General features: G+C 34.7%; 2 protein-coding genes across 3 annotated transcripts in view; one reads left to right on the forward strand and one right to left on the reverse strand.

Moving 5' to 3' along the window:
- On the forward strand, positions 17,826-19,104 carry LOC104790100. The gene has a single exon (XM_010515796.2). It carries the CDS (start codon positions 17,891-17,893, stop codon positions 18,902-18,904), a length of 1,014 nt encoding a protein of 337 aa, XP_010514098.1. The 5' UTR covers positions 17,826-17,890; the 3' UTR covers positions 18,905-19,104.
- Positions 19,263-20,742, reverse strand: part of LOC104790101 (probable WRKY transcription factor 3) — a 3,187-nt gene continuing 1,707 nt past the window's right edge. The window contains exons 3-5 of one of the 2 annotated variants that reach the window (XM_019246617.1): positions 20,135-20,736; positions 19,868-20,029; positions 19,263-19,778 (exon numbers count right to left, since the gene is read on the reverse strand). In XM_019246617.1, the coding sequence (XP_019102162.1) occupies positions 19,547-19,778; positions 19,868-20,029; positions 20,135-20,736 (996 nt within the window). In that variant the 3' untranslated portion in view covers positions 19,263-19,546. The remainder of the gene's footprint in view (positions 19,779-19,867; positions 20,030-20,134; positions 20,737-20,742) is intronic. The other variant, XM_010515799.2, reaches the window with a different exon arrangement.

Consider the following 20,742-nt stretch of genomic DNA (forward strand, 5'->3'; position numbering starts at 1 on the left):
AATTGTCATACACATCTTTGACATCAAATACATATAATCAAAAACATAAAAAGGAAAAAAAAAAACAAAAAATACATAAAAAGATACATTAGCATCAATGTCGGCTAAGCACCTGTGCTAAAAGTGCAAAAACACCTGTGCTAAGAGTGCAAAAACACTAGGTCCAAAAAAACATGTGAATTTAAATAATTTCATAAAGCAGTATATAGGCATTTATTAATGATATAGCATTGAGTCTACATAAAATTTAAGCCAAACCTTATTAACATACAACCCCGCGCAGCGCGCGGGTTCTCATCCCTAGTTTTTAATAATTTATAAAGATCAATATAATATTTAAAGATCAATATAATTATCCATTTATAAAGTCTATTTTGTTTTGTAAAGTTTATCAACTCTATTTATAAAGACTATTTTGTTTTGTGATCCAATTGATAAATATACAAAGATCAATGTAATATATATATATATATATATATATTTATGATTTGAGGTTTCTGAAAACAAAAAGAAACAATTGGTTTTTGTGTGTTTAATCAAAATAAATAATGATCCAACAAAGAAATTATATTCAACTAGAACTTAAATATAAAACAAAATATAATTTTAAAAATACCATTTAACTTAATTCTCTAAAGATAAAACCATTAGTATGAAATTTAGCACTATAAATTAGATTGATGAGTGATAAACCAAAAAAAATATAAGTTGTCCTTGGGGTTTTAAAAATTATTGAGATTGAAGAATTCATATAATTTTATAAGAAAACTAATTTACTTTGTTACTTCAAAAGTAATTTTTTTTTTTGAAATATTATGTGTAAGTGTTGAGTTTATATCAACAAACAACCAAATCATGTGAATTTTGATTCGGCCACTGGGTATTCCTTTTATTTTAGGTTATAAAAAATTAAGATATTTATTTATAATTAAAGGCATATAACTCTATTTAACTCAAATGTAACTCCTATCCAATAATTGTACATTAATTCATTCCTCCTACTAACTTATTTATCTTTCAAGAGAAAATATTTTTGGTTAAATTTTAATATTTTTAATTATTTTGGTTGGCTAAACTTATATTAATATTTTGGTTGGCTAAACTTATATTCATATTTTGGTTGGCTTAATTAATATATTTCTCATGTAAAATTATTGTTTATAATATATTTCTCATTTCAAAGTTTAAAGCAATATATCATATATATATATAAAAGTAAGGTTTTGGTCTCTCCTTATTGGTTAATTTTCTATGTTTTCTCATATGTGTTGTAACTTGTAAAAGTTTGATTCTATATATTAATTTAGAAAGTATTATATATATTTAACATTCTTTTAAATTTTTATTTTATTTATAGAAAAATAAAATACTTCTTTTATACTTCTTGCCTTTCTAATCTATTCATTTTTTCTTTAATTTGCATAGTTAAATTTAAATTCACATATGTTGGTTTTAACAAAAAAAATCTACTTTATTTGAGAATTAGATGTTCCTATTCATTTTTAAACGATCAATGTGTAACATAATATATAAAATCATTTTGTCTTGCAATCACAAGTTACATTTCCATTGCTTAACTTCATGGTTAAACTATAATATATGTTGTTCTATTTGTAGAAACAACAACATACTTATTTAATATATTTAAAAGAGCAGATGATTAATCGTAGTAAATATTTCTCCAAATTTTATAATTCAATCAGTGTGAGTGTACTTATTATTTTAAAAAACTTTTACATTGAAGTTCATAAAATCATATAAGAAAACTAAAATACTATGTCACTTCAAATTTGGAAGGAAACACTTGGTATTTCTTTTTAAAAAAAGTCAAGACACATATAAAAAAATTATTAATATTTAACTCACTTTAAATGCATAAAATGTCATTTAACTCAAAAGTAACTTATAACTAATAATTCCATACATTCCTCCAACAAATAATATATATATATATATATGTTCAATATTATATTTAAATATTACAGAATTTTTTAGTTAGCTAAACTTATAGTCACATATATATAATATATATACATAAGAATTTATATTACTTATTAGCACCATTATTCGACCCATTATTTGCTTAACTCAAAATTGGTTTCAAAGCCAACTAAAACAGAAACGATCTTATTGATATTAGATTAAAACATGGGCATACAAACATAATCACTTACACGGAAGATAATTATTTTTAGAAAATAACTTATTATTGCAACTTAAACGTATGAAGGGTTTACATAAATAGTTAATTAGAAAATCTAAAATACAATAAATATATTGGGACCAATATCATTAAATAATAAGATTGGATCCTCAAAAGCAAGAAACAACATCCTCATAATTCATAAAAAACATAAACGTCATAATTGTACACATCTAAACAAAATGGTATAAACATATAGTGTATAAATATGACTGTGAAACCCATATATGCCTAATTAAAACAAAATAGTACAAAAGAGAAAACGAAAAAAACCAAAATAAAAAACAAGAAAGTGCCAACTACACCATAACCCACGCGTTGCGTGGGGAAGCACCTAGTACCATACAAAGATATTGAAATCTGTTGAACACTAGAATACTATAAAATAAAGCAAATTACTTAAAACATTAAAAACTTAGAAAAAAAAACAATGGGCAATTCAAAAATATTAATAAAATTCACAAAATTAGAAACGAAACTTCTAAAATATAATTTTCACCCGCGACAAGCACTAATCAGAAGGAAAACAATGAATCAGTTTCACAAGCAAATGAGCTCAAAGCATGACGAAGAAATAATTCCCATGAGCAAATAATCGAGTCCTTAGTCTCCCAAGACCTTAAAGCATCTCAAATCTCATTTAATCGAATCTTTACTCTTGTTTTCCGGCAAAGATTCTTGTTAGTAAATACACTACAAGACCTCAAATTTTCATTAATGCTCAGTCCATGGTTCATCATCCCATGGCTGGAGAAGTATTTGTGCGGGACGAGACCTCTTAAAGCTTAAACTGGGGAAGATTATAGGAATCAGTGAGTCCATCTTTATCTAGAACAACCCCGGGCTCTTTCTGTCAAGTCCCCTCATGCCAATGGGACCACCTACGGAATCCACACAAGACCTTAATGTCTCGTATCTCTATTAATTGTTTTTGATGGATCTTTAAAGATTTGTTTATAATTAATTTTTATATTATTAATTTAAGAGTGACTTTAGAGTATGTGAAAAATATCTGAACTGTTAACTTAAAGACATTTTGTACACTTTTCAACACTCTAAAAACACTTTTAATTAAATAACATTAAATTAATTATATAAAAATGATTAGACATTTATCAAAAAATGGTCCATAGAGATGGTCTTACTTCCTGACTCCCTAATCTAAGAGAGAGTTGTAGTTGTTGATCATTATGATATTTTGAGAATTTCATAACTTGTGAATCCATTCGATAGGTTTTAAGTTTTAGGTTAGGTGAATTCTTTGATAATGAAGATTGTTAACACAAATTGAGATGGAAATCTTATGAGTAAACAACACTCACATCTTCTTCTTCACACAACAAGATTTTCCATTACGCATAGTCTTAAGTCTTAACGAATATACTTGTCTTCCTTTGGTAGGTCGTAGGCCAGATAACAACAAATGCTTGTCATATGGAAAATTAAAGGCAATGTTGCTTTCATATCTTAATATCAAGTATTTTTAATATTCATCTTTATTAAATATTTTTATATGCATACGGCATTTCCACTGATCGTAAGGGCATTTCCACTGAGCATTTCTCTCACAATTATTTTTACGAATGGGCCCAAAAATAAAATAAAAAAATTTATTATTTAGTCCAGTAAAAAAAAAATCGTTTCTTGTGTTGCCTGTGAAAAGCAATAATTCTCAACAAATATCAACATGTGTCGACTTTTCGATTTTTGAGTGGTTACTATTAATTGTGATTAAAATAATATTTTTTTTAAAAAAGAAACATTAAGAGCGGTGCTGGGTTGGTGATGGTCTAAGGCCATTTGCATTGGGCCAACACCTTGGGTGTTCTAAGCTTTTTTAAAATCAAAAATATAGAGAATAGTGGGTGAAGAACATGTTGTTGGGTCTTCATGTAGAACTGATTTTGGGCCAGTTCCAGCCTGACGTGGCAACTCGTGAATGGATACAATTTTTTGAGAGAAAACATTTCTTCTCTTCATTTGTTGGAAATCGCAGAACGCTTTCCTTCTTTCTCTCCAAAGCGCGATATCTTCCTCCTGGTCACCATCTTCTCCGATTAAGGTGTGTTTTCCGGCCATTAATCGATCTCCTCCATGTAGAAATCGATCTCCTCCACCAAAATCGAGATCTCCTCCATGTAGAAATCGATCTGTACATCGTTTTTCTACCAATCATTTACTTGAGCCTTTGTCTCCTCGTCTCCTCTGTCTCGCAATTCTCATCTCCGGCGATATAGACAAGGTAGTCCCGTCGATTCTTCTGTCAGTTATTGTTTCATCGATGTTTCATCGATTTAGGGTCTTGAAGTCTGTGAATTAGGTTTGGGTTTAGTATCATGTTATAGGGTTTTGTCTCATCTGTCAATTAAAGGTTTTGATTAATCAATATAGGATTTTAGTGAGCTTCCAGGATGTATGACTGAATTTTGAGTGTCGTATGTTGTATTTGAAATCAACCTTAATCGATTTTGCTTTGTTTCTGAGGCCTGTAGGTGAGATTAACCAGGGAAAATTAAAGCAGATAACCATCAACAAACCTGCATTTACTCGAAACTAAAAGGTAAGTCACAATCTCTATATGTATGCAAGGTTGGACCAGCTTGGTTTCCTGATTTGAGTGGTGTTGTGGTTTGTGTAGTAGTGTATAAGTGGTTATTCACAGGTTTTATGTGATTGTAGTTGCTTGTAAAGTGTTGTTTGATTGTATAATGAGTTTCTTAGACTTGAGTTGTGATGGTCTCGGATGTTTGATTGGTTTATGTCTTGTATAATATTGTGTTTATCCTTCTGATGAAAACCTTTTTTGTCAAACAAATAGTAACAAAAAAAAAAAATTTAACCTTTCAAAAAAATATATACAACTGTTTGTATAACAATTTCAAAAGGACTACATGTCTAACAACTTATACATTTTGGTTTTGGTAAAATCCTATATTGGATAATGATCCCTGTTTCCACACTCACTATATAGCTACTGCAATAATCTTAATAGTAATTGAACCAGTTTTGTTTTCTGATTTGAGTGGCTCTTGTTTTCAGTATAGTAGTGTATTATGGTTAGTCACATATTTGTTATGATTTTAATGTCACTTAGTTTTGCTTTTTATGTCTGAGTATCTAGATGATATGAATGCTTTAACAAAACTAGTTGAGTTCAATGCATTAACAAAACCAACCTTTTTGGTTTACATATAAAAAAACACTCAATGACATTTATTTACTTCTGATTTGACTGAAGTAGGTAATAGTTATTTAGAATTAAAAGTTTGTAACAACACCAAACTTTGAATTTAATGATCTTCTTAACTTCTCTATATTACACCCGAGCCATATACTCAATCTCTCATATCTTTTACCTCTCTTCTATCATCTATCTTATTTGCTTATTTCTTAACCAATCTCTAAGAACTTTCCAATAATCTCTCTTCCTCAGCTTCTTCCTTGTTTAAATCTGATTGCTATGGAATCAAATAATACTCCTAATAGTCAGTCTCAATCCTACTTTAGCCTTCTTAACTTCCCATATGACAGCTTTGCTCCCAATGTAATCATTGGTTCCTCTCAAATCCTTGCTTTTAGTTCACAAACTAGTTCACTGACGAGTCAACCTCCTAGTCAACCAGAAGAGACAGCAGAACAGCGTAGGGAGAGAAGGATATGGTCCACACAAGATGACTTAGTCCTAATAAGCGGCTGATTAAACACATCGAAGGATGCAATAGTTGGGAATGACCAAAGGGCAGGGTCCTTTTGGAAGCGTATAGGAGACTATTATGCATCAAGTACTCATGTACTTGGTGGTGCTGAGCCAAGGCACCCTGACCATTGTAGACAAAGATGGCAAAAAATCAGTAAGGAAGTGAGCAGGTTCTGTGGAGCTTATGCAGAGTCAAAGGGTGAGAAAGCTAGTGGCATGAATGATTTGGATATTCTGCAGAATGCTCACCAAATCAACACTAAGCTGCACAAGAAGAAGTTTGGTTTGGAGTATGCTTGGAATGTGCTGCGCTATGAACAGAAATGGGTAAACCTGGAGGCTATGAACCCCACTCCAAAGACAACCAGCTCTAACAAAAGAAAAGTTGATGATGTTGCACCATCTTCAGGGTCTGTTGTTAGTGAGCACGAGAGCAGGCCTCATGGCATAAAGGCAATGAAAAAATTAAGGAACAAAGGTAAAGAGAAGGCTGCACCATCTGCAGAGTTTAGTCACATGTGGGAGATCAAACAGAAAGATTTGGAGGGCATGAAAGAACTCCAAAAGATGTCCATTCTTGACACTCTCATTGACAAGAAAGAAACTCTAGATGAAGATGAAAAAGCTCTGAAGAAGAAGCTAATGGTTGAACTGTTTTAACTTAGAAGAAACACTAGATGATATGTCTGTTGTAGTTTATGTTTGTTTTAACTATGTTTGTCTTCTGTTTTTAATGTGTTTATGAATCAGATATGTAACATTTTTCAAACTATGTTTAAAACACTGATTACTACACAAACTGAGATTTTTCAAACTATTATTACTTGTTGTTGTTTTCATTATTATAAATTATTTGGAAACTTATCTATGTGTTTTTAGTTTCAGGTTGAAGAAGACATGGGACTTGACTCTATCTACGACTATGGAATAAACAGCCCATTAGACTATAGTTCTGAAGAGGAGGCTGATAGCAATTACTATCCTCTGCAACCAGAGACTGAGATTGGATTCACCAGTCTGTGGAGCTGTGAAGCTGAACCAATTCCTGATTATGAGACACAACTGATCCAGCTCAAGGACCAACTAAACCATTCAAATCAGAGGTTGGTGAACCTGGAGAGGCTTGTTACTGAGTTAGGTGAGAAGAAACCATTGTTTCAAATGTCCCCAGAATTGGTAGTTGTTGTTTGCTTTAGTATGAGTGTTTTGGTAGTGGCACTTATCATGTTTACTAAGTAAATTAGATTAGGCTTTTGAGAAGGAAACTAGTAGTGGCAACTCGTTCAGCTAATGTATGATTGTAGGCACAGTTTGGTATTTGGATTGTAGTTTTAAAGACAGAGTCACATGAATTTGTTTGTTTGTTTTGGAAGACAAAAATTGACAGAGTCACATGCTTTTGTTTGTAACAAAGACCAAAGTTCACATGTGTTTGTCCGTAAATTAACTTGACGTTTTGAACAAAGCTCACTTGATGTATCACAGGCCTTTGTTTGCACAAGAGTTTGTTACCCTCTATATATATCAGAAGAGCACAAGAGTTTATTTTATCAAAATCAAACATACACTTCTCTCATACAATTCCTTCTCTCACCAAAAACATACAATTCTCTTCTCTCTCTATCTACAAATTGCAAGTTTATTCTCTTGTATTATTTTCTTTTGTTCATCTTATTAATACATAGCTTTTATGGAATCTTCTTCCTACAATTTTCACTACCATTATAGAGAGTTTTAATCAATATTTTCAAGAGCAATTTAATAATCAATTTGAAACTGCTGAAGAGGAAATTCCGGCCGAAAGGAATAAACGTACATATATCGATAGAAAACGGGAAGAAGGGCACGAACGTTTGTGGAACGAATATTTTAGTGAAAATCTGACTTACACGGAGAGGCAATTTCGCAGACGGTTTCGAATGAACAAGTCATTGTTCTTGCGTATTGTGAATCGTCTCAGTGAAGAAGTTTCATATTTTCAACCAAAAAAGGATGCAACCTTCCGAAATGGTTTATCACCGCTACTGTAAGAATTAATCACGAGTGAGAATCAAGAGAGTGAGTGAGAATTCGAGAAAAAGAAGATGAGAGTATAGGGAGAGAATAGAGAGGCAGCTAGATGAGAATAGGAGAAGGAGTGTTTCTCATTCCTTAGATTATCATTGACCTAGTTACATTCTATATATATGCATACAAGAAGTTCAAATAAGGAAAGTTCTAATACTATACAAAACAATATAAACGACATATATATAAAGGGTTGGCGTGTTCATCTTAATACTCCCCCTCAAGCTTAACTGTATGAGAAACAGTTGAGCTTGGAACTATGAAAACCCACCTCATTAAAAACCTTAGTGTATAAAACCCATTTGGGACAAAAATACACTAAGGTAAAAAAAGTATGGGGTCAGTAGTTAAGGGTCTTCACTTGCGGCCTAGTTAGATCCATGAGCCCGAGTTTGGAGTGTATATACTCACAAACCTTTGAACTTGCTGCTTTTGTGAAGATGTCCACCAATTGTTCAGAACTCTCAGTGTGGCATGGTAGGATCACTCCAAGTTGAACTTGTTCCCTGACTTTGTGACAAACCACTTCTATGTGTTTGGTCCTTTCATGAAATACTGAGTTGGTTGCAATGTGAAAGGCAACTTCATTATCATAGTGCATTGTGATCGGTTTTGGAGTGTTGATGCCTAGGTCCTTCAAGAGAGCTTTGAGCCACATTAGTTCGGTTGTGAGCTTCCTCATTGCCCTGTATTCTGATTCAGCACTTGAGAGAGAGACCACCTTTTGCTTTTTACTCTTCCAAGTGACAAGGGTTCCTCCCACAAACGTACATTAACCAGTTGTTGAGCGTCTATCTTCACGATCTCCAGCATAATCTGCATCACAGTATCCTACAAGCTCCGTATTTTTGTTACATCCCATCCAAATGCCTTGACCAGGAGCTCCTTTGAGATACTTGAGTATGCGGCTCACCATCTCCCAATGATGTACTGTTGGCTTTTACATATGTTGGCTTACCTGGTTCACAGCAAAACATATATCAGGTCGAGTTATGGTGAGATAAATGAGCTTACCTACCAACCTTCGATACTGTTTTACATCTTCGAACAGAGCTTCATCAAACTCCCCCTTACGGTTTGACTTATAGTTTTCTTCGAGTGGTGTTTCAACAGGTCTTGATCCAAGCTTACCTATATCTTTCAAAAGATCAAGTGTGTACTTTCTTTGTGATAAGAAGAGTCCTTCTTCAGAACGACACACTTCTATCCCAAGAAAGTACTTTAGTTCTCCAAGATCTTTAATATCAAATACAGATTTAAGGTACTGTTTGGTATCTTGAATGCCTACCTTGTCATTCCCAGAGATGATAATGTCATCAACATATATAAGAATGACAATAATACCTCTTTGGCTTGGATATGTGAAAAATGTGTGATCAGCCTCTGATCTTCTAAAGCCTTTATCAAGAAGTGTTGAGCTTAGTTTGTGATACCAAGCCCTTGGTGATTGTTTTAAACCGTAGATGGCGTTCTTGAGTTTGAACACCTTTCCAGGTCCGATAGTGTCTTCAAGGCCTGGTGGTGGTCTCATTTACACTTCATCCTCGAGTTCTCCTTGCAGAAATGCATTCTTCACATCCATCTGCCACAAATCCCAAGAGAGGTTAACAACTAGTGAAAGAACAACCCTTACCGTGTGGAGTTTGGCTACTGGTGCAAATTTCTCAAGCCTGGCTTTATATCTTTCTATCCCCCCATCACTCTTGTACTTGATAGTGAATATCCACCGAGATGTCACAGCTTTCTTCCCCTTTGGCAAATCAGCTTCATCCCATGTATGATTCTTTACCATTGCATTAGTTTCATCTCCCACAGCATCTCTCCAAACTTTGTGTTCTTTAGCTTCCTCATAACTCTGTGGGATCCAGTGTTGGTCTATTTGAGTAAGAAAGACTTGATGTTCGACAGGGAGGTGTGCAAGAGTGCAGAATGCTTGTATAGGGTGAGCCACGACCTGACTATTGTAGTAGACTCGAGTGTTTTTCTAGTTTGATGCAGGAAACTTGAGACGCTCACTTCTACGGAGTAGTATGATATTGGTCTCCACAACCCGATGTTGATCCTCTTCTATTTCAGCTTCTTCTCCTTCTGAGGTAAGATCATCAGCTGATGTAGGGTCCTTACTACTATCAGTACCAAGTGAGTTGAGAGCTTCCTCATGGTTATCTATGTCATCCTCGGCTTGATGTTGTTGAGCTGGTTCCACTGGTGAAGTGCTCACGTCTTCACTTGCTGAATCCGGACTATTTATTTCAATCGGTACATTCTCAGATGCAATTGGTGGTGTGTTGACCGAAGGTGATGGTGGAGGTTGATCATGAACAGAAGGTGATGGTGAAGGCTGATTATTTGTAACCCCTAGCCTCTCTAGCAGAATTCGAAGATTGTTTGCTTTGTCGGATTGTGAACAGGAGAGATCTTTCAAGTCGTCCCAATTCTTTTTATCATAGAACCCCTTGGATTCTAAGAATTTTACATCCCTTGACACCAAGACTCTTCTAGTTTCTGGTTCATAGCATTTATATCCCTTTTGTGTAGTTAAATATCCAATGAACATGCTTTGACACTCTTAGCATCGAGTTTATCACGTTGCTCACCTGGTTTTAGGACATAACATATACAGCCAAACACACGTAAGTGATTAATAGATGGTTTAATTTTGTTAAGCACTTCAAATGGAGAGATATCACCCAGTATTTTTGTTGGAGTTCGATTGATTAGATAGCAAGCCGTAACAACTGCATCTCCCCAGAACTTCTTTGGTACATTTGAGTGGAACATCATGGACCGGACAAGCTCCATAAGGTGTCTATTCTTCCTTTCAGCTACATCATTTTTTTGTGGCGTGTAAGGACAACTTGTTTGGTGTACAATCCCATGTTTGGCTAGATGTTGTTTGTACATATGACTTGTGTACTCCCCACCATTATCTGATCTCAAGATCTTTATCTTAGCATTAAATTGGTTAGTCACATAATTCTGGAAGTTTAGAAAAGCCTCAAGAACTCTATCCTTAGATGGAAGCAAGTTTAACCAAGTATATTTTGATTTTTGATCAATGAAAGTAACAAAATATTTCTGATTTTCACGAGACAAGCATGGGAATGTCCAAACATCAGAATGAATTAAATCAAAACAATGCTCATATATAGTAGAAGAGTTGGGAAAAACTGTTTTGCAATGTTTACCAAGAATGCAAGCTTCACATTCATTATTTTTAAAAGAAAAACTAGGTAAAGCTAGTTGTAATGCACGAAAATGTGGATGACCAAGTCTAGCATGCCAAATTGAACAATTTGTCTCATCGATTATTGATTTAAAACAAGAAGATAAAGCAGTGGTGAGATTCGAATCCTCAAGCACATAAAGATCATCTTTAGTGCTTCCTTTGCCGAGAACTTTACTTGTTTCAATATTGATAACTCTCTAATTTATATGTTTTTAGCATCCTTTTTTTGTCCACATTTTGCATTGTTCATACCTCTAACTTAGCATTTTTAGGTCATTAACTGTAGGAATTCACTTTTAGACCATTTAGGGTGTTGCATTTCTGCATTTGCATAGTTTGGATGAAAACATGTGCTAAAGAGCTAAAAATGGGGAAAAACAAGGACAATCCGAGCATGTACCCGAAGGAGCCATCGAGCTGCAAGAACAAGTCCGAACCCCAACATGATCGAGGAGGATCCGAGAGCATGAAGAAAAACCCGAAGATCCACCCGAGGAGTAACCCGACTTCACCCTTGTGTACCCCATCGAGTAGACCGTCGGGCAGGTCTGGGAAGCTAGGTCAAAAGGGTTTCCATATATAAACCCCTCCTCTCCCAGCTCGCAAGAGAGCACGCCGCAGACCCTCAAACCAGAGAGCGAGAGCTTCTGTGAGAGAACTGAGCGACTCAAACATTTTCCTTTTCGTTTTGCATTTTTATTTCATAGTTTTTATAGTTTTTTTAGATTTCTATCTTATACTCTTTCTACTCTACTCTATCTTTTAATACAATGCAAGTTTCATTCATTTTCGTTATTTTGTTCCTTGTTATCATGTCCGAGTAGTGTAGTAAAGTTTCTAGGGATGGGATAGATGATTTTGTGTTCTTGATCGGTTAGGATGCCTTAGTTTGATTGTAAATGATTGATAGATTTCCTTCTAGGTTGGTGTTCTTAATGCTGTCAACAGACCGAGAGGTTGAGATTAGATCTAGGGCGTTTCAGCGACCGAGAGGTGTAGATGAGATGCGTGAATTAGCCAATGCTAGAGGTTTACTTGACTCTGAGTAAGGGATTATATGAGTTTGAGTTTACTAACAATAATGAATCGTTCTTAATGCATGCTTGTTCATATTGCTAGTGCGAGAGTGTGGTAAGTGATCAAGGTTGATTGTTGCTAGTGCGAGAGTGTGGTGACAAGATTTTAGAGATTCATTGTCTAGGAAATAATTGCTTGAGGCATGTAAGGCATCTGTACTGGTCTAGAATACTTAGGATTCGATTACCCCATCCTTAGGAGCTTTCGTATTTTATTTGTTTACATTTTCTTTACTTACTCGACCACTTACCCGATCAGGTACACGATAACCTGCATCGAGTAATACCTCGAGCTGTTCATATCTCATTTGCTTACTCGATCACCCCACTCGATCCTGTACTCAACTGCTTGCATCGAGTGCTTAGGTCGTGTGGTTTCTTTGTTTATATTCCTTTCTTTTATTTATTTTAGGACTGTTAGAACAAAAACCCTATTTGCTTGGCTTGACTTGTATTGTCCTGATTATATCCTTCCTGCTAGCAATAGACAACCATTTGGATTGATAACCCTTTGTACTACAACTGCATAGGGAATTGATACCTTGGGTGAAAACCCTACTATCAAATATCCTGAAAAAATACATCATTAGGACCAAAAATTGCATAACAATTAAGATCATTAGTCACCTTCTTAACAGATAATAAATTTGATGTGAAACTAGGCATATAAAACGCTTTAGATATTCTATCAAACAGATTTAAATTTCCAACTTCCTTAATCGGTATCTTATCTCCATTTGCTATGATCACATTCCCTAAAGTCGGTTTAATATCACTAATTAGCTTAGAGTAACTAATCATATGGTGAGAAGCTCCAGAATCCACAATAAGAGGTTTTATAGTATTAAGGGTGAGATAGCATTACCAGAAGACTCTTTTAGAGCCTTTATGAGAGCATCAAGGTCGGACCTCCTCACCAGCTCCGAGGAAGCTGTTAGTGCTGCTCCATTACCTTCAGTGGTGTGAGTCGTCACCTGAGCTTGACCTTCACCATAGGCACATGCTTGGTTTGCTTTCGGATTGACACTTCTTGGTCGGAGATGAGGATGAAGGTTCCAGCATTTATCTTTGAAATGGCCCGGCTTCTTGCAATGATCACATATGACACGGTTCTTCCCATCTTTTTTGTATTACCCCTTGTTTGCTACAGCAACCTCTCCTTTGTTAGCAGTGATAAGATCTCCTTTAGCTCCAAAGAGACCAATCGAGCCCTGCTCTTTTTGAATTTGATTACATACCTCATCAAGACTTGGGAGTTTATCTGAACGGAGGATGTGTTTGATGAGATCATTGTATGAGGGGTTTATTGTCAAGAGGAGACTAAACACTCTATCTTGCTCACGACGTTCAGTTAAGATCACTGGATCTACCGAGTTTGGTCTTAACATCTCCAACTCTGCCCAAAGTGATCTGAACTTCCCAAAATGTTTGGTGAACTCCATTTCTTCTTGATTGAGATTGTTGATGGCTCTCTTCACCTCAAAAACAAGGCTGAGGTTTGAGACATTCCCATACACATTCTTCAAGGTATCCCACAGATCCTTAGCCGTCTCACAGTAAGAATACGACTCCAGGATTGGGGCATCCAAGGAGTTTTGAATAAACGCTAGAACACTTTGATCCTCTTGGAACCATTTGTCACTATCACAATCCACGATCTCTTTTCCTTTCTCTAGAGTCGTGATCTCCTTTGTAGCTTCATCCTTCTCGATGTGCTTCCAAAGCCCACGACCACACAACGCAGTCTTTGTGGTTCTTGCCCATAGCAAGTAGTTTCCACCCTTGAGTGTAACCGGAATTATTAATGCTTTGTTCAGATCCATGATAGATCTTAGATTTGAATCTGGTTGCGGAATAAAAATAGACTAAGATTTTGTATAATAGGAGCGTTACTGCTCTAATACCATGTAAGAATTAATCACAAGTGAGAATGAAGAGAGTGAGTGAGAATTCGAGAAGAAGAAGATGAGAGTATAGGGAGAGAATAGAGAGGCGGCTAGATGAGAATAGGAGAAGGAGTGTTTCTCATTCCTTAGATTATCATTGACCTAGTTACATTCTATATATATGCATACAAGAAGTTCAAATAAGGAAAGTTCTAATACTATACAAAACAATATAAACGACATATATATAAAGGGTTGGCGTGTTAACAATGTACTGCAGCAATTCGACTATTAGCATATGGTACTGGGTCGGACTCGGTTGAAGAATATATACATCTTGCTGAATCGACTGCTCGTAAATGTTTGGGACATTTCGTCGTCGGAATAGTTGACTTGTTTGGCACTGAATACCTACGCCGACCCACACCAGAGGATCTTCAAAGGGTACTTTTTTATGAAGAACAGCGGGTTTTTCAGGGGATGGTTGGAAGCATCAACTGTATGCATTGGAAGTGGAAAAATTGTCCAACCGCTTGGAAAGGAATGTATTCACGAGGCACCAGTAAACCAACAATTGTTTTGGAGGCGGTAGCTTCACAAGATCTCTGTATATGGCACGCATTTTTTGGAGCTCCAGGTACTTGTATCGATTTAAATGTTCTTGATCAATCACCAGTATTTAATGACATTATTTATTGTCGGGCTCCCGAAGTTACGTACTATGTCAACGGAAGGGAGTATAATTTGGCTTACTATCTAACAGATGGTATTTACCCCGAATGGGCGACATTTGTTAAATCCATCTCACAACCACAACACCCGAAACATTGTTTGTTTGCAGAACGTCAAGAAGGTGCATGAAAAGATGTTGAACGGCATTTGGAGTCCTACAATCTAGATTCACCCTGATTAAAATTCCATCTCTTTTATGGGCGAAGGGTAAAATTGCATATATTATGAGAGCATGTCTCATACTCCATAATATGATTGTCGAAGATGAACGAGATTCATACACACTCTATGACGAACAAGAATTCCAACAAGAAGATGGAACCGGATCTACTCCGGATCTTACGTTTTCAGTAAATATTGCTTCAAATCTTGAGGGTTTAGGTGATGGTCATACAAGAATTCGTAATAGAAAAGCACATCACAAATTAAAAGAGGATTTGATTGAGAATATATGTAATAAATTTGGACATTAATCTATGTATTAATTAAATAAAATGTTTGTGTGTTTTAATTAAGTAATATGTTTGTTTGTTTTTATTTATTTGATCTTTAATATTTTGTTTGTTTCATGAAAATTTGGTATTGTATTTCGAATTTAAGCATAAGTTTTTTAAGTTTGGAATTTAAATGTTATTTTTTAAAGTTTTTAAAACTTTAATATGTTTTAGATTATTATATTATTAAATTTTATGATCTTAAACATGTTCTCCCAATAACCAACTTCTTAAACAAATGATCTAAACTAACGATCTTACAATATCTTAATAATAATTTTACTCTAAGAACACCTAAAACAGTTCTCCCAATGCAGATGCCCTAAACACTTATCATGTATTTTTTCACTCTTTGTATATATCTATTATCGTATCTTATTATATAAACCTTGATGACAAAATTACTAATTAACAAGATTGTGACACGTGTCAATTGTATCATTCAGATGTTGACATGTGTCAAAAATTAACAAAAAAATAAACGTGCGTGAATATTAGACCAAATATTATCAACGTACTGAATATGTCAATTATTTAATTTTAACTGTTCTATGTGAGACTGAATATTTGTTGTAAGATTGATTTTTACTATTCTACGTGATATTGGCCACATTTTCTAGAAACAAAATATTTGTTGTAAGATTGATTTTTACTATTCTACGTGATATTGGCCACGTTTTCTAGAAACAAAAACAGTTTTAAAAATATTTACCATTTATCAAAAACAAAGAGGAATAATTTACCTATCACTACAAAAAAATTAAGCATATGTCTTATTATATAAAGATATATACTAAGTGGTATCCCATATCAAATCAAAACCTTGAATACGATAGAAAATCATGAACATCAAAGAGACAATGTGTGGATGTTAGAATTTGGATTTCCTAATTTTTTGTGGATGTTAACTGATTGTTTATTGTTAAATTTAAAATACTAACCAATATACATATTATCTCATATGATGCTCATATTAGTTTTTTTTTAATGAAAATTTGAACTCTAATACATGAAGAAGTGAATTATGGTTTTACGATTAAATAGATAGTTAAATGTGATTACTAAACTGAGAGTCTAACGATGAAATTTATTTTTGATTAAAAAAGTTTCAAATATTAATATGTATCATTTTTAAAAAATTGATTCAAGAATATTATTCATATTTTTTATGTTTGATTTTATAATTTGAACACATGTATTTTTGTAATGCATATATTAAAACATAAGATAATACGAAATATAGTCTAATTTGTAGGAATGAATCTTCACTAATTTGATGCTAATGTCTATATATCTTTATATATGTTTTTATTTTATAACTTTCACTTATTTAAAATTGATTATGAAATGAGTTAAAATTAGTACTTATGAGATAACAACATAACAAATATATCTTAAATATGTTGATTCAGTTTTATTGCGAATTATATTTTGTTAATTTTTATTTGTATTTTCAATTCTTACTAAGATATAGACTTGATATGATTTATTAATTATGTTTGATATAAAATATTTAGTTTTATACATTAAGATGAAACGTATAATTAAACTTAAAATATTGTTTATTACGATATTATAGATATTTAAATGGTACTCCATGTCTTATAAGAGTTTTTGGATAAAAACACAAAGATTAATAAACAATAAATACTGTGGAAAAAATAATAACAATAAATATTATGTCATTTATAAAACTTCAACCAATAAGAAAATATACGGAAAACGATATATTTCTCCAAGAAAATATCATATCAAGCCAGATAGAGCTCAATCTATTACTGTGTGCTATATATCTCCGAGAAAAATATTTTCTCAATCTATATCTCTCAGACTCCATAGTTAAAGATCTAGATCTCCTTTAAAACATAGTTTCCACCTAATTACCCACAAACATCGGTTTTGCTCGGTTCACTATTTACTGTACCAACTAAATAAAATAATAAAACAAATATAACCTAATTTCCGGAATTAAATTATTAAAACAAATTAAAAGAAAACTATACATACAAAATTTGAGAAAATATTATAAAATAATGTAAAAAGCCTTCAAACTCTTATATAATAGAACTGAGAGAGAATTAAAAAAAAATATGAAAAGTTCATATTCAATATTAAAATGTTACAAAATAAAATCTAAAAACATGTCTATTGCTACTTAATTATTCTCAATAATTTTTTAAAAATTTTACCCGCATTATTACGCGGACCATATCTAATATTATATAATTAGAAACGATGTAAATTAGAAACGAGTTTTTTTTTTACGGTATCAAATTTAATAACAGCACATTGAAAAGGCTAATTTTGATTGGTTAGTTAAGAGGTGTGAATAAGATGGATTCATCCCTGTTTAATTGACCTTACCCGACCCGAGTTGACCCAATTCGACCCTATCCGACCCGATTTGACCCAAGTCTACCCTACCCGTCCAACAATTATCTTGAAGCAAAGTCTTCGTCATGAACCTCTCGATTGATTCTTCTACTAACTAAACTTTGCGTCTTCAATGGCGACTCCATCTCCATCTCTATCCCCATCTCCGGTGAATCTATGGGTAGTCTTATCAGAATCAAAACGAATCATCAACGCTCACTCACGCCACTTCTTAGCTCTCTCCGTCCTCTTCCTCCTTCCTCTCTGCTTCTCCGTCACAGTTTACCCTTCCGTCTTCCGCCTCATCACCGATCAATCCTCCGCTTCTCACAACAGCGTCTCTCTCCTCCGCGGACTCCATGATTCTGATGTCGTCGTCGTCGATACCAAAACGACGGTCTTGCTTCTAATCGCTTACATCGTTGTTGTCACCGTCTTCAATCTCTTAGCTATTGGATCAATCGCTTACAGTGTTTTCCAAGGATTCTACGGTAGACCTGTGAGATTTATCTCCGCCGTTAAATCGAGCTTCGCCTCGTTTTTACCACTCCTCGCTACTTTGATTTCATCCAATTTCATCGTTTTGGGGCTTTTTCTAATTCTAGGGTTTCCAGCTTTCTTGTTGAATAAGGAATTCGATTACGCTTCTCCGTATTTCCAAGCTGTCACTATGGTAGTAACGGTTATCTCGATTCTAGCTGTGGTTAAGCTCTATGTGGATTGGATTCTTGCTTGGGTTGTTGTTGTTGTTGAGTCAGCTTGGGGGTTAGCTCCATTGAAGAGAAGTAAAAGCTTGGTTAAAGGAATGAAAAGTGTTTCTTTGTCTATTATCTTCTTCTTTGCTACAACGGAGTCGGTTCTAGTCTGGATCAGTACCGTAGCTGCCTCGGCTCAGCTCGACGATGATGGTGGGAAGTTGTGGCCGAATGCTTTCTTTGTGCTGCAGATTGTGATCACGTCTGCTGTTTTGACGCTGTTGATGCTGTATAATCTTGCTGCGACTACTGTGATGTATATGTATTGTAAAGCTGTTCATGGTGAGCTTGCTTGGGAGATAGCTGAAGAGTTTGCGAGAGAGTATGTGAGTTTGCCTTTTGATGAGGGTAAAGTTCCTCACTTGGTCTCTGTAGCTTACAACAACATCTGATGATGTATGATGATGAAGTAAAGGTTTCTGTTTGTTTTTGCGTGTTTAAGGTAGTGTTTGAAAAATCTAGTCTTTTTGTATGATAAAAGCATGTTGTGTAACTTTTGCATATACATTTACTGTTCTTGTGACTTCAAAACTTTTGTAATGTCTCTGAATGATCCAAACTGGTTAATCCGAATCAAGATTTTTATTCTGAATTGTCAGATTTTTAGGTAAGGGTTAACTTAGATCACTCAGAATCTCTCTAGAAGCATTAATCTTCAGTGTGAGATTTCATTTGTATAGAGACATTGTTATTATAAGTACTAAGAAAACAAACATTTAATCCACAAATTTAATCTATTACAACAAGAACAAAAAAAGGATCTCTGTAATTTTTGTTTTCCCCATGTACAAAAGAATTCACATAAGACCAGAATCCTGAATCTGGTTTTTACATTACCTCCTAAAAGCTTCTACGATTACACAAAAGATTCCAACATGAAATAAAAGAACAAACCTTTAGACCTGTAATATCAGAGTTTCTGTCCATGGAGACCTGTGGTAATTTGAGTAAACATGTAACACAACAGGTTCATTATCCAAAAAAAAGATGATTCATTAAACTCACAGAAGCTCAAGCGCCTTCTTATGCTTCTTCTATATCTCTTCTTTAAGCCTTAAACGCGCAACAGGCTGTTGTTGATTATAGTTACCCGTTGAGTTGTTGTGTTGATTGTTTGGTCTTAACTGATGGCTGCTGGTTCTAGCAGCAGGAACGTCGTGGTTATGTTTCCCTTCATAGGTTGTTACAACAGCTTTCGGGTCATTTGCTGCTCTCTCTACATGTTTCCTTACTCCACAAGCCGGTGTTGTACACTTATAGTAGCTCCTGTGAATTAGATCAAAGAGCATTCATTAAGGAAAAAAGACCGATGAATATATATAACTTTAAACTAGATGACCGGTTTTTGTTGTAACCTTGGATAAGGATTTCCTTTGACTACTTTCTGACCATACTTGCGCCACCTATATCCATCATCTAAGAGATCAACTTCACTCGTTGTTTGGACAATAATCCTAGGCTCTGTCACAGTTTTGTGCGATGAAGCAACTGGTTCTGAAACCCGAACTTCTGTATTTCTGCAACATTTAAAGATTGTCTTAATCTCATCAGAAACACCAATACACTCATAAGAGATGAACGAAAGAGGAACAGTCAAATCTCTTCAAAGTTTCTTTCTTTACCTTCTCTTGGGATCAGGCTCATCCACGTGTTTTTCTCCCACACTAGTCTCTGCATTACCAACCTCCTCACCATCACTTGCTTCAGACATCTGTTCTGTTGTCGTAACTTGGCTTGTTTCTTGGTCCCTCTTAGTCTTGTTGAGACTGCTGTTACTGGTTTGAAACTGAGTTGCAACATCAGAATTTTTAGAACTCCCGTTATTGTTGCCGCGCTTTTGAGGAGGTTCATGACTGTGCTGACCCTTGTAGATGATCTCTGTCACTTGTCCATCGAGAGACCTCTCCACTTTCTTCTTGACAGGACACGCTTGATGCGTACATTTGTAGTAACTCCGAGGAAAATCACTCCCTTTCACTTGCTTCTGCCCGTATTTCCTCCAGTTGTATCCATCATCAGCTGGTTTGTCAGCATTTTGAGGCTGTGACCGATGCTCAGAGACTGATATATCCGAAGTTTCTCTCTGACCCTGCTGCGATGAATCTTGAACCGGCGGCGAGGGAATCTGGGATCGATGCTCAGTAGAAAATGTTGGAATCTCAATCAGTGAAGCTTGTTGTTGTAGTTGTTGTGTAGAGGAAGGATACTCAGATTGTTGTGATTGCTGCAT

Source organism: Camelina sativa, chromosome 6 (genome assembly GCF_000633955.1).
Source record: "Camelina sativa cultivar DH55 chromosome 6, Cs, whole genome shotgun sequence".
In the NCBI taxonomy this organism is placed as follows: domain Eukaryota; kingdom Viridiplantae; phylum Streptophyta; class Magnoliopsida; order Brassicales; family Brassicaceae; genus Camelina; species Camelina sativa.

Coding starts and splice junctions, on each gene's coding strand:
- LOC104790100 (XM_010515796.2), top strand. CDS start 17,891: ATGGCGACTCCATCTCCATCTCTATCCCCATCTCCGGTGAATCTATGG.